The 15,168-nt window shown below is 41.9% G+C and overlaps 1 protein-coding gene across 1 annotated transcript in view; it reads right to left on the bottom strand.

The window, feature by feature from the left end:
- Nucleotides 1-15,168, bottom strand: part of ARHGAP20 (Rho GTPase activating protein 20) — a 63,512-nt gene that overhangs the window by 17,959 nt on the left and 30,385 nt on the right. The window contains exons 4-7 of the mRNA XM_072855029.1: nt 10,204-10,353; nt 8,265-8,306; nt 7,196-7,280; nt 4,257-4,334 (exon numbers count right to left, since the gene is read on the bottom strand). Coding sequence (XP_072711130.1) covers nt 4,257-4,334; nt 7,196-7,280; nt 8,265-8,306; nt 10,204-10,353 — 355 coding nt within the window. The remainder of the gene's footprint in view (nt 1-4,256; nt 4,335-7,195; nt 7,281-8,264; nt 8,307-10,203; nt 10,354-15,168) is intronic.

Here is a 15,168-nt window from a genome sequence, read left to right as displayed (position 1 = left end):
GGACCTAGCACTTAGCCTCGTTGAACCTCATACAATTGACCTCGGCCCATTGATCCAGTCTGTCCAGGTCCCTCTGTAGAGCCTTCCTCCCCTCAAGCAGATCAACACTCCCACACAACTTGGTGTTGTCTGCAAACTTACTGAGGGTGCACTCAATGCCCTCATCCAGATCATTGATAAAGGTATGAAACAGGACTGGCCCCAATACTGAGCCCTGGGGAACACCACTTGGGTGAGCCCTGGGGAACACCACTGGGAAAACCAGCCACCAACTGGATTTAACTCTGTTCCCCACAACTCTTTGGGCCCGGCCATCCAGCCAGTTTTTAACCCAGATTAAAAAGATTAAAAATTATAGGGGCTTCATTCCGCTCCCTGTCTTCCAGCTCAGGGGGCTGGGTACCCGGAGAACAACTCGTCTTACTATTAAAGACTGAGGCAAAGAAGGCATTAAGCACCTCAGCCTTTTCCTCATCCTTTGTCAATATGTTTCCCCCCGCATCCAATAAAGGATGGAGATGTCGTGCAATGTGGTTTACGTGACCAGGGTCCAGCTCTGAGCAGTGAGCTGGAGCCCATCATTTCTGAAGGAAAAGGGGGAGATTTGCCCCAGATCTTTCACTGCTCCTGGAAGCAGAGGGATGGAGGTCGCAGCCTGCCGGGACTCGGGATTGCTTTTGAGGCCAGACCAAGATGTTAGCCATGCCAGACCCCCCACCACATGGCTGAGTCAGTTCCCGGCCTGCGTGCCTCCCCACTCCCAGGAGGCTGGAAATGAGGCAGCCCCCAGCATGGAGGGGACCTCCGGCCCCAGGTGCTGCTCCTGGCCCCCAGCGCCTCTGTGCCCCACTCCTTCCCACCAGCACTGAGCAGCACCCAGTGCCGAGGAGAGACAGGTCAGATCCCCTGGAGGGATTACAGATAAGCAGCATGAAGCAGAGGCTGCTGCAGAGCGTGTGGCAGACAGCGGGCAGCTCATGTGAGATAAGGTGACCCTTCAGCTCTGTCCCGAGTACCAGGGTAATCGCATCCTCCGGGACGTGCTCTGGCACACAGGCACCCTCAGCCTCACACCTGAGACCTCTGCTCCACCATCTCCCCAGCTCCTCTATGCTCAGGCTTGCCAGCCGACAGCATCCCGTGCCCTGTGCTGGAGGGCAGGGCAGGAGCACCTTCATCTGAGACTGGAGCCAAGGCAAGGGTGGCACCCAAGGGGCTCCTGGCACTCAAGGCTGCTCCAAAATCTCCTCGTAGGGCTGCCATCGACCGTTTTGTACAGCCCTTTTGTGTGGAAGGGCTTGGGAGCGCTGGATGGTGCTTTAAGACTGCTGAGCTCTCATTTAAAATGTACAGTGCAGAGGATAAATTTACATCAAAGGAGACAATTTCCAGAGGACTGGAGAATGTGAACATCTTTGGGAAAAGCTGTGTAAAACCGCTGATTTGAAAGGCAATATTGCCTTTAGCATAAATGTACGAGTCAATGTTGCAGTTTAACTGAAGAACAGTACATTATTTCAGATATGACAGTGAGACAATAGAGATAAAAAGAATGACATTTAATGTAAACCACTCTCAGGACAAAAGGCAATAGCAAGTGGATAAATACACTGTATGAAAAGTGATCTATTATACCTTAAATCCCTTTTCAGTGACACTGCTAAATCAGGATAATTAAAGTCTAAAAGTTTTCTGGCTACAAAAGGTGATAAATACCTCATGACAGTATTTATTTAGCTCTACAATTAAATCCTACCTCCTTTTAAACAGATTTGCCTACTATCCTGCATTGTCTGGACCTTCATCCGGTGTCCCCAAAGCTCTTGAGACTTTCTACTTGCTGCAGGCACCCGGTGTAATGCTGATACACCCAATAAAGCCTTCGCAGTTTGCTCTCTGACTGACAGAGCTTTCTGGCCATATTAGCACTGCTGTTAAGTTAGCTGGCAGGGGGCAGAAGGAAAATAAATAGGCTTTGGAGACATCTCTCATGCCTCAGGGCAAGCAGCCAGGAGCAAATAAATACAGCTGAGGTGCACAAGAAAGGGTATTTACTTTTCCTTTTAAATATATATATGAAAGGGTTTGTTGCTGTGAAAGGGAAGCAGGGGAAGGGAAAGAGCTAGTAAGCACAGTTTCAGGAGGCAGACTGCTCATCTCTTGATTGCAAATGTTGTCCTTTATGGGCTTTATGAGGCCATTTGTCAGTATAAATGTGACTGTCCCAGAAAAATCAGCAAGTGTACTTACGGAGCTGGGAAAGCCAAGGCCCTTCTTTCTCCCCCACTTGGTAATTTGGAACAGATGATCAATGCCATTTTGCACGAACTAGTTGTCATTTTAGCAGACAAACCACAGAGGGAAAAACCCTGATGCGTTAAACCAGAGTGAACTCAGCCAAAGTAATAGCCCCATTAATCACACAACATGTGAAATGTAGTTTTTATAATTGCCATTGAAAAGTCGTAGAGCTCCTTTCAAGTGGTTCTCTCTGGACATAAATAAAAAACCTCGAGACGGCACATAAGGAAAAGCTTCCTCGCAGTCAGAACAATCCTGTGAGGGGGTTGGGTGTTTGATATACCAGCTACAGCTTAATTTATTTAGCTTGTTTGATTTTATTGCTAATCTTATGATATGCCTCTAATGAAAAAGGTTTTATGCTATGAAGATGCAGTGAAAAATGTGGTATATTACTTGGGAAAATAATTCTGCAGGCAAGATTTTACATCTTTCAGATGGCTTTCATTCTTTTTCCACTTGAAATAAACATGTAAAGAGGAGGAAAGGGTTGATTGTGATACATACAAAAGAACACAAAGCTGAAACCTAACCAGCTCCTCCTCCTGCTCATCTCAAACAAAATATTCTCTTCCAATACTACCATTTTCTTGTTTTTTCTGTACACAAAATGAGGAAGTGCAAATGACACCCATAAAATGGGTAAAAATGAAACACATCATAGTAAAGACTTGCAGTTGTAATATAGCAGTCTCTTGATTTTTGGTGCAGACTAGGGTAGACAATGGGATGGATTTTAACTCACATCCCATCCTCTTCACCTTGCAGTCCCTCTATCAACTCCAGAGCTACCTTAATTGGATAGACTGCTGGATTCTGAGCTTGGGCCAGGGCCACAGCCCTGGTGTAAATGGGATGTCTGAGCCATAACAAGACAGACAGAAATTGCTGTACCTAGGAAATACCAAGCTAGCATAATGGGCCCCTGGATGCATTAAAAGCCTGTATAAATTAGGGATAATGAATGCTAGGGAAGGCAAATTCTGAGGTTACTCTTAGCTTTTGCTGGGGGTCTCCAGAAGCCCCGGGGAAGCATAAGAGTGGCATTTGTCATATTTGACTCTTCACACTCAGGGCTGTGGTACGGAAAGACTTGCCAGATTCCATGCAATGAGATCAATGTATACATCAAGACTAAGACATTTTAAAAAATCTTGTTACCCACGCAGCAGACTGACAGGCCAGTTAAAAAAGCTGTCATCCAGGGACTTCTATGACCATGGGTGTTGGTTGGAGCCACATTGTGAAACAATGAGAGAAACAGAATAAGGGAGCCAGAATTCTTGTCCCTGGCATTGATTCATTACTACACTTGAGGCACTACCTTGTCCGGTTTAGTGCACTGCATCTGCTCAGTGCACTATCCTGCATTATTGTAAGTCCTGTAAAAGCCTTTTCCCAAAACAGTTTCAGGCCATTGCTTAAATTGGGTGCCTTCAGATTCTGTGCAATCACTCAGTTACATTTATATCTCACATGACACTAAAGGTCCATGGATATTTAGAGTGTCTGATTTGGACACTTGAGAGCAGTGCTTGTCCTTGCAATCTGGGGACACAGCTGATCATGCATGTTTGCACATTTTGAAACCAACTGACTAGCAGGTCAGGAGGTTCCCTGCATACTGAAGTATGCAAAAGGAGCTGTATGAAACTCTCACTTCTTGTGTCAAGATATCTCCTCCTAGGCATCAGCAAAACAGATTTAAAAGAAAATTCAAACATGATGGACCCCTTACAGGGATGAGAGACTTATTCAAAACTTTTAAGGCACTTGATGATCTCTGGAGGTCTATATATTACCTATGCACTTTTGCTTCATTTTAACAACACTGAATTGCTATTACAAAGGATTTAATTAATGTTCATATCCTAAAACTTGGAAAAAGTGCAAGAGAAGATTTGGTTATTAAAATGACTACAAAAGGACTCATTAAAACTGGTGCAAGGACTTACATTAATTCCCAGCTGCTGCAGGGCCATGAGAATTACATCATTTGCTGTATCAACATTGGTTACACTTAGGGTTTTTGACTGTGAACAGAAAAAAGCAGAAGAGGAAAGTGGCATTAAAAATCTGCATTTGCAAAGAGTATCTGAAGTGCAATAGCTCTGCATAATTCATTGTTGAAAAATGGACAGTATCCTGTTAAAATTTTACTTAATAAATAAGTTATACTACATAGATAAAGACCCAGCTGTCTGAGACCGAGGTTTGATTCCTCTGCTTTGTCACATACTTTCTGTATTTGGTCCCTGCTTCCCCAACAGCTCCATCAGACAGGAGAGTGCCATGATTACTGGGGGCAAGACCTCCACATTAAAATATGCAAAAAGACACAGCCACTAACTGAACTTTAGACACTGCATGAGGGAAACTTAATGGTTTGATTAATTTCAAAGCATACAAGTTTCCTTTGGGAAAAAAAAGGAGTTTTTCAGTGAAATAAGAGATTCTCATATCAATTGTTAATAATTTCTGTCCTTTTCTTTTGAAGATCTCCCTGGTAAGAAAACACTGTACACAGGCTGTTCATCTCTATATCCTTTGCCACTTTCTATATAGACTTCTCAAAGCTAGATTTGGCTTAATACCAGAAACGCTTCCTGTTGGTAATCTTTCATCCAGTTAAAATGCTACCTCTCCAGCATCCTCCAGAATCTGCTGATCAGCACTATGGAAAAGCATGGATCTGCAGAAACACTGCTTTCTAAATAGCTATGGTGACCAGCACAAAGTGCCGAGCTTCGTGTTGGAGGAAGTGCCGCCTTCCAACAAGGCAGCCTTTCCAGAGTGAGATTTCAGCACCTGCCGCCTGGCACCAGTACTACTCCCGTACAGCTGGGCAATGCTCTCTACCTCCGCACCATGGGTTGCTCTTATGCAGGGCAGCGCATTTCAAACACACCAGGATTAATGACTCCAAACTCAGCCCTGCTGGGATGTGGCAGCACCGCTGCCATCACCTTGCAGAGGCAAAAACAAGTGGGGAGAGCGTGTCCAGAGTGGTTTTTGCTTGCACCATCACACCCATGCTGGCCTCACTTCCAAGCTGACAGGCAGCTCCCACACATCAAGCACAAGTTACTAAGCCCTCTTTAGAGGCATGCTAGTTTGGCTCTGCTAGCAAGACTACACAGCTTTTGGATTGCAGCTGGTTCATGGCCAGCCTAAAAGCCCTGGCAGAACAAACGCATGGCTACTGCAACAAACCGCCCAGGCGTATCCAATGGCCCAAAGAAGGGAAGGTGGCAGAGCCGGGATGTAAATGTTCACTGCCAGTCCCAAGACTGTTTGCTATACCCTGCTCCTCTGTGTAGCATATCAATTTTATACTGGCCATGGGATGTTCAGGTGAAACAAACCCCTGTCATTTTGCATTTAGAAAAGATCTGAGCTGTACATTTGTGTAAGTCTCTGACGGTAACAAGCTGCCATGGCAATCAAAGGAAAGTAGTGAGAATACTGTATATCTTGCTTCAGGACATATCTGAATGCTCATACCATAAAAAATTTAACATTTGCCTGAAGCAATGACATCTGGCTCTCAGGAGTAGGTCAGCACATTTGCATAAGTTTTGCCCTTGGCTAGAATATAATAAAATGGTTTGTGTCTTGTGTTCAGCCTTCCCTACCCTCCAAAAATGAAATAATTCTTGGGCATCTCCAGCTGCTGTAGCACAGGGACCACAGTGCCATAAGAACTATTTGCATCACAAAGTTTCCATCTGCTCTTCCACTGTTTTATTACTGATAATAGCTAGACTACAGTGTGTCGTTTCTAGGACTGTCAGGATCAGGAAACGATATTTAGCACATGAGCTAATTATAGCTAAGGAGAAAAGACATTTTAAAAAACCCAAACAAACCCTGGTACAAGAGTGCAACACCTGAGTGCATGTATGATTTATAGACATTTACACCTGAGCATACCTTGATCTGCAGTCCTGCATTTGAACTATCATCACAATTACTGTCATTGTTTATTAACATTTGTCTTATCAACCTGGCAATTCTAACTATTATCATTTACCTTAATAAAGATTTTCTGAAAAAAGGCAGACTCCTTTATGCTTAGGTCTACGCAAATACAGAATTCTAAGTGGAGATTCACTGTTGGGCAAAGACGTCCAATGAAGTCTAACTTCTGTAAAAATTTCTCATGTCCTTATAAATGCTCTTTAGGCTTCTGAGCATGAAATACAGGTCTTAAAAGCACAGTTAGAAAGAAAGGACAAATGTATAAGAAGCAGGCGAAGAATGGATGGATTATCACTGAATGCTAAGGTATCCCTAGGGAACTGGCTACATACAAGAATTTAGTTTAAATTGGTTAGAAATGACTTAGTAAAAAAGGTGCAAATCACCCTGTGGATGACCTTTCTTTACCGATTTACCTTGTGCCTATAAATTTACCAACATCAGTTAGTTGATGAAAAACATGCTTAAGGCAATTTCAGGGTGTTCATATACACAGCTTTACTGACTTATGATCATTATAAACAATAAAACACATTGCAACTTTGCAGAATTGAATGAAGACAGCTGTGGGTTTAGATCAGTTTTACAAGCAAAAAAAGGGTACATTGTACTGGCATTTCTGAAGATGCTTCTGCATAAGTTCTGCTAGAGGTGTTTCTTGGGACTTCACGCTTTAGTTTGTGTGCCAGAACCAGTATTTCTTACCAAGCACACTGTCTTTAAAAAGGAACTCAATTATTAAACACAGGAAATGAACATTTCAGGGCTGCATATGCCAAGTCTTTTACAGGGGCTGGATCCTTAAAAAAGGTTGCAACCCAAAGGAACTCTACCAATGTCCAAAGGATTTACAGGTGACTAGCACTCATAGGTGATGTGGATTTAGACCCCCATTTAGCTCAAGAGCACTTACATATGCACAAGTTCCCACATCCTTTGCAATTATCTTCAGAGGAATGCTTTTAGGATAGTCTTTTTCCTTCTCTTCTCTTATTCGACTGACAAAACAAGTACAAAACAAGTGAATTTTTAATATTGTAAGCATAAATAGCAAGATCAAGATTTAAATAACAATCAAGCAATAACTGGATAAGAAGCAGATTGTTGCAGATGTACTGTGGTAGAAAGATCTCTGAGGACAAGAAAGCATCCAGCAGTGTCTGGAAGGGATGCTGACTGTGGCCCCCAGTAATGCCCTGCTGTATTGAAGTTCATTGTAGAAATCAGTGTAAGCAGCAGAGAAACTGGATTTAAAAAATCAAGCTAAATCTACCCATCATTGTGATGCCTCAGTCTGCAGTACAGGTTCCTACTGGAATCAGTTACATCGCATGGTATGGACCAGTTCAAAGGGCTGAACAGGAGACGAGTGAATTAGAAATCATCTCCAGAAAGGATGATTTAAACAACCCCAGGAACTCTGAAGAATCAGATAAAAACACAAACCTCAACCAGCAGAACTAGGTGACCAGAAAGAAAAACCATGACTAGTAGTTTTCTGTCCAAACACTGAAATAAGACAGCTCTATTCACACAAACCCTCCCACCATACCCTCCAGCTTGAGGTCCATTTTGTAAGGCCAAAATACAGCCAGCCATGAGCAGCAGATAGGTTAGAGCAGAGGTTCCTGAGCTGGGCTTGCTTACATGCCATCACCATGGAAAGAGCCCCAGGCTCAACTAGAGCGATGGTGGCAGAGGCTCCTACAGATGCATAGGGAAGGGACTGTGTGTGATAGGAATTGCTCCAGTTTTGTGCTGAGCCATGTTCAGGCACAGGGAAGCGCTCCCCTCCTTGCGTAGTGATCATCGCATGAACGGCACATACCACCTTCTGCAGGGAGAGGACATGAGATTTTTTTTCTTAATATCACTCTGAAAGAGCTTATCTGTCATGATGGCATAGTACCACAGCTTGGGAATCACTGGTCTAGATGACTGGGACTCTCTTCAGTGTCTTCAAAGACTGTATAATAAAGTACCTTTGCAAAAAAGACAGCCATGTTTCCTTTTGTTCTGCAGACCTGCAAGAATTATAAAAAACCAGGGACAAATCAGCCATCATTCTAATACCAAAATAGCCCTCGTACAAGCCACGATGGAATGGACTGCTTCTTGGTTGCAATTTCCATAAACACTTACAAAAACTGAAAGATTTTTCCAGATTTGAATGAAAAATCTGTTTCCCTGCAAAATCAACTGAAAAGCCTGCCACGGAGATCAAAAGCCCCAGTTACCAGGTTTTATCACAGAAGTTAAAGCTTTACCAGTGAATTCACTAGGAAATGGGTTGAGTTCTTAAACTAATGTCCAAATAGAAGAGGAGGGCACTTTAAAATAAGAGCTTACTTCAAAAGTTTAAAGGTATTTCCTCTAGTATATAGACTTCTTTCCACTTTCACTATTCTAATTCTCTTCTTATTTATTACTTGGTTTATCACCACACTACAAAGTACACAAAAGCCACAATGAAAAAAGGTCCCATTGTACTTCATAGGGTTTAACTTTGGACATTTGAAGGCTTATCTCTTTTATCTTTATCTCATTTATACACTTTCAAGGATACAAACTGTCCAGTTAAATGTAGCTAATAATAGGATAGTGCAAGGAATCTAACCTAATTTTGCTTCAGCTTTCTTGATTTAAATCCTGCCCCAGATGGACTAACTGCTATTCCCACTGCTGCTTCTGCAAATCAAGTTCTTCAAATTTTCAGAGCAGGCATTTAAGGAACTACAAACATACTGAATGATGCTGTGAGGTGGATGCACTTTATAAACATTAAAAATGTGATTCTGCTTTGGCTGCTTCAATTCTGTCAGATATGCATCTACAGACTCATGCATGGTGTTTTATAGTTTTCTGTGTACCTCCAGACATAAAATAATTTCACTTCTATAAAATCTCTGACTCTTGATTGAAGCTATTGCTTTCCTATCCAACTACTTTCTGATAGCTATAAAGGATCACGTACTGTCTCTAGATCAAAGCTCATGTTTATTGGCAAGAGTTCAACTGAAAATCAATAGAAAATTTCAGCTTTGTTTCAGGACTATTAAGTGAAAAAAACATAAACAGCACAACCAGCTCAACAGAGAGCAGTTTGTGCACAGCATTCTCTTCGGATACAGACAATGTGACATACAAATTAAGCTGCATGCGTCAGCTTTTGCTCTCTGTTGGTAAAGAGGAAAATGCATTTTCCAAGACCCAGCCAAATTACTAAGCAGCTGGGATTTCAGGGAGATGGTGCCTTCCCTTATCCAAAGTGACGACAGAGCCCTCCTGCTGAGACTAAAATTAGCCTAATCACTGAAATTACCTCTACAGCCCTTATGTATCCTACAGGCAATGCTGCAAAGACAGACCAAAAATCTTTCTCTCTATTAAAATTCAGAGATTCTGCTTTAAGAGGAATTTTGACATTTTCTCTGGCACAATTAAATTAAAAAGAGAAATTGGACAAGGTCAGTATTTCACTGTATGTTTCCTGCTACTTCCAATACAAGCTCTTCTGTTTAAAAGTGTCCTACAAGGGTCTCTTTGATCCTTTCATTAGCTTAGCTGTTTACTATTTGTAGTTCATCTTATTAATTAGCCAAGGTGTTTGTCAAATTATACCCAAAAAAAGAGAATTTCCACTGAGCAAGTTTGCAGCACAGACAGTGCTTTGCCAAATCACATATTTTCTCAAATTTTTAAGTGATAAGCGAGTATCACTGCCACATTTGCAGAGAGACAGAAGATGAGGCATGGAGGGTAAATGACTTGCTCACAGCAGTAGAAGTAATCGGTTTAAGAATCAGTAAGTTCCTGTTTCCCACCTTCACTGGTGCTGAAATGAATCCATGATAGTCTTGTTACCTGTCAGCCTAAAAACATTTAAGTAACTTGGTAAATAAAACGTATCTCAATTCTTACCTGAAATTTGCCACACAGTTTGTGGTGGGCCAGCCCAAAACAAAGGACCTCTCTGGGTCTGTGCTGCCTTCACAGACTTCTTCTGTACAAAATGCTGTCCACATCTCACAGAGACGTGCTTGGCACTTCAGTTTGAAATGAGAGTGTGACCTGCCGGCAGAAATTCACAGGTATGTCACACACATGAAAACATAGCAAGGCAGGTTAAACAACTCAGAGTTTCTTCTTCCTTCAGGCACATGTGAAGCTTGCATTGGAGCTGATGGAAGAGGCACCTCTGCTTTAGTTAAAGAAAACAATGTTTTATTTGGGTTGCATATAAAAATGTATCAATTTCTCATCTAAATGGGATCAACAGATATCTTATATGTGGGATAAATATGTTGCTTATGGCATCCCTGGACATCCCCCTTCTTGGGGGAAAGCCCTATGTCTTGAGCTCCCCTCCAAATCTTGCCATGAGGCAAAGATTGCCACTTGTGTTGGACTCTCCTTTCAGTGACTTTAATGCCATTGAGGAGCTTACAGAATAGTTGGATTGCTTAGCCCCAGGGTCAACAACTATGGTCAGTTTAAGCAGTGACAACTAGGCAATCCTGAAGAAAGAACAAGCAGAACAATTTGTGTTAACTACAGCACAGGTCACGTACAGCCTCCACGAACTAGCTGCATGGTAGCTTTAAGCCCACTGCACGTGGAGAATGAGCCAGGACTTCGTGCATTCTCAAAATATCTCTTCATCTACAAGGAAGATACATAATTTCCCCATTTTTTTTTAAATTTGGCCCTTCCTCTGTTTTATCCTACTAAACATTAGAGAACAGTAAAGGTCAAATTTACAGACTTTCATTTTTTTATTTCAACTCTTTTCTTCCACTTAATTTCTCATGATAAGTCTACTTCCTTTGTAGGACTGGTGGGCACCAGTGCTATGTGAGAAACAAGTACAATCTCACAAAGTCAGTCCAGCTCTGTAGCAACGCAACAGCCGCTCACTTCAAGGCAGGGTCGCACTAGAGGCCTTGCAGACTGTGGTTGCAGAAGCCTTGAGCTATGGTTCTCCTGGGCCAGCAGGGAAAGGCTGGAGGAAAAGTGTCCCCTCCCTGAAAATGTTTTGCCCTTCTAATCCAAGGAGTGCAAGCAAGAGCGTGTCAGCTCAACACCATGTTGCAAATGTGGATGGGGACAGTGCCAGGCACCATGGTGATTAGTGCTCTATAAATAAATATGCCAGGTAAGCAGTTTCTTAAAGCTTTGATACACATGGACTACCTTCTCTGAGATTAGTCTCATTTACAAGGTATTTGATTTAGGACAGACTGAACTAATACAGTCTGAAACATGAAAGTACTTGAACCTTGCAGCTTTGAAGAGGACATAGATGAACCTGACTGGTCTGAGCTTCCCAGCTGACATTATGCTAGCAGGTGTAGTGGGGTACAGCAACACTAATAACCCAGCAGCGCTTACAGTGGTGGGCAAGAAAGGACCATCACTGCATATCACACCTGCCAAAAAGGTGCACTTCAACTAGATCGCCATAAAATACTGTAAAATACCATCTCAAGTTCATGCATTTTTTAAACTATACCATGGTGTTTCCTGGTCAGCTGTACATTTCACCTCTCTTTACTCTATTATGTTTTGTTACCCCATCAAAGAGAAACTTAAAGTACAGGAGAACACTTCAACATGCTTGTCAACGAATCAGTTTGTGATGCAACAAGTAAGATCTGTCAAGAATACAGAAATAATTGTAACTGACTGATCACAGAATGAACGCTGAAAATGCAGATTTACAAAAAAATACAGCTATGAATTCTAATGTAGATGTTAATAAATGGATGCCTGGTCTGACTGCACTGAATCAATCTGTTGACCATGCCTTTCTCCTCAATTTCTTTTTCCCATTACCCAGTACAGTGAACTCTCTACATGCTGTTTCACTTTTTTTAACATTTACATTTCATAAAGCCAGACCCCTGCAGTGCCAGTAGCGGGTGTCAGCAGGGTGTTGGCAGAAGGACAAAAATGTTCTCCAATCATGCTTGATGTATATTCTTACCCCGTTTGCCATGCCTAGTCACAGCTCTCAGCTATTATCAGTATTCAAGTGGCCTGGTTTCCAGAGGTGCTGAAACAGTAGCCTCCATTAACATCTAAAGAGCCTGAAGGATAATTTTATCTCTATCTGCCATGTCCTTTATGCAATCCATGGGTTCTCAATATTTGTGAAATGAGGGTCTTCTATTTAAGTGCCAAAGCATTACCTCTAGAAATGAATATATCATCACTAAGGAAGCAGCATGACTGAATATGTGAAAAATGGAAAGAGTAAAAATCTAACAAAGATTTTCTTTATTTTTTAAGGAATTAAGTCCCCTTGCAAGTGTCACACTGTAAATATCAGGTAGATCCAGAGTCCACTGAAATCAACAGAAAAAATCATGAACATCAATGGTGTAGGTATCGACACATGCCAAACTGTGCCACCTCTGCAGAGTAAACTCAGTTCCTTTTGCTTTCTGTAAGTGGCAATTGGATACCTTGCAGCTGTTAACAGATGGAAGATTAACTTCTCACTAGATTTGCTAATCTTCTTAATAGGACCCTCTGACAAAAGCATTAATGGATCTACTGTGAGATTGCTACCGTAATTCCATGTATGTACTCAACCATCAATTTCTATGTCTGGCCACGCTGGGAAAATAACCTTAAAATGTATGTGTATATACGCATGTGCATATTACAAAGGAGAAAGAGGAAGCCATTTCTCTGTGCCTCCCACACAAAAACTTATGTAAGAAACCTTGATCATTGAACTGACAGATCCTTGAAGTATTTACTCTGCCAAATTAAAACACGCACTCTCTGTAAGAAATCTAATATATATATAGAAATATATAGAAAACAGTATAACATTTTACATAGTTAATATTGGTTTAGTAAGAAAAACTCTTTCAATCAATTTATGACTTATTCCTCACACGAAGGCAGTAAAAGGTGGGGCAGCAGACAAAGAAGGACAGCATGTGAGTGTTATTATTTGTTATAAGCTGGGCTAACACATAATCTGAAAAGATAACAGTCTACATTTCAAAAATTATTAGAAAGTAGCAGAAAACGAACCCACATGCACCTTGTCCAAAGTCATACACAGACCAGTTGTAGAGAGGACTTACCCCCTACAAATTTCCATGGGAGCAATGCCAATTCACTGCCTTTAAGCAGGAGCTCAGGAGTGCAGGATTTTACTCAGCAAGCTCAGAGGACACAAGATACTTGCTCTCTTTAGGAAAAACCTGTACCCATTTGCTGATCGTATGAAGTCTAACTATACATGACCTCTCTTTGTACAGTGACTGGCTACCTGCAGCTGAGCTGACACCAGTACAGCACCAAGCTGTACCTAAGATATCTTAGGTGTTTATATGCCCCAAGCTGAAAAACTACTTAACACAGAAGAGTATTACAAATTTTTAGCACCTTCACAAGGAATAATTCTGAAGTTAAGTCAGATTCAACTGTATCATTAACTCTGTCCTGGTGATCTGCTGTCTTGACTCTGCATCAGCTGTTAAAAAGTCAATAACAATCAATAGTCACAGCTGCATAGTAATACACACCACTCAGGTTTTCCCTCTAGGAATCAGCAATGGTATTTCAGTGTGAGATATCTTTAAAAATGCTGATTTTTAAGAAGTATTCATTAGTGACAGCTCTGATGCTTTAATTGCTGACAGGGCAGCTGTAGAGAGAATATCCCAATTAGTTCTTTAAAATACATGAAGTAATATCACTCAAAATACTATTTTTACCATTTCTAGCAAAGACTTGATCCCCCTTTTTCACATGCAGAAGCACCATTTGTTCTGTTCCACCTTCTTCAAACATTGCAGACTCTTCACCACACTAAATCAAATGCTGTAAGAGCCGTTACTACTCCCTGGAGACCAGATTTTGGAGTGGTTACACAGAGTAGTGCTTTACTATGCAAATAGTCCCACTGGGACCCAGCCAAACCTGCAGTAACGTGCAGCTCAGCCTGGCATTGTAACATTGCTTCTGCTCAGCATGCTGACCAGGGAGGGAGGGATTCATCTCACCTGACTTCAGTCTTCTACAATTTAGGAGCTTAGACCTAAGCTAGTGAGACTATGCCCACTGAATAGCCAGTGGACAGAGTGAGAGACCCCCAAGAGTGTGACTGCCCTCACCCACTGTCAGCACTCTTTCAGGGTCAGGTGAGCTTGCTGCAGGAAAGTGCTGGTTTTCCCTCAGTGACTATAAAAGGAGCCTAGAAGCCTAGGTAAATTGCAAATATTTAACATTTGAAAGCTTAAATTAGGTGACACAAACATACATAAATACAGTAACAATGCTATTACTGCTACTGCTGGTAGAATAGGAAGATTTCCCCTAAATATCCTTATGTTCACCACCCACCCGTAGTGGAACATGTTTTGGGTAAAATATCCTCTGTGTTGTCACACTACATCAAGTGAAGGAGTTCAGCTGGGGGGGGTTACATTTACTATGTGTGATTCAAACGGACACAGCTCAGATTTCTACAGAAAACACAGATTTATTCTGGCTTTTCCCAGCAGCCTCTGAAACAATTGCTTAAGCGAAAAGACACATTGCAAAAGCCCAGGATTCACATTGAGATTACCCACCCTGTGAAACCGCACAGTGTCTAACAGAGAATGAAGCTGCATCACGATTTTTTATTATTATTTCCCCATAACCCATAACAACAAGTGAAAGTACCCTCTAAAATTGCCTTAAACCACAAATGCTGCACAAAGCTGGCATGCTAGACACAGCTTGTAAATCAGATTTAATTGTGAACGGTAGAGTGAATAATCAGAGCTCAGCAGCAAGCCTGATTACACATGAACACTACCCAGACTGCTCAGCATCACTTCCTTTCTCCTTCCCCTTCCCCACGCTCCTCCTGGCACA

The sequence above is a fragment of the Ciconia boyciana genome, chromosome 1, assembly GCF_034638445.1.
Source record: "Ciconia boyciana chromosome 1, ASM3463844v1, whole genome shotgun sequence".
Classification (NCBI taxonomy): domain Eukaryota; kingdom Metazoa; phylum Chordata; class Aves; order Ciconiiformes; family Ciconiidae; genus Ciconia; species Ciconia boyciana.
Note: the sequence above shows the minus strand (reverse complement) of the source record. Positions and strands in the feature narration are given on the sequence as shown.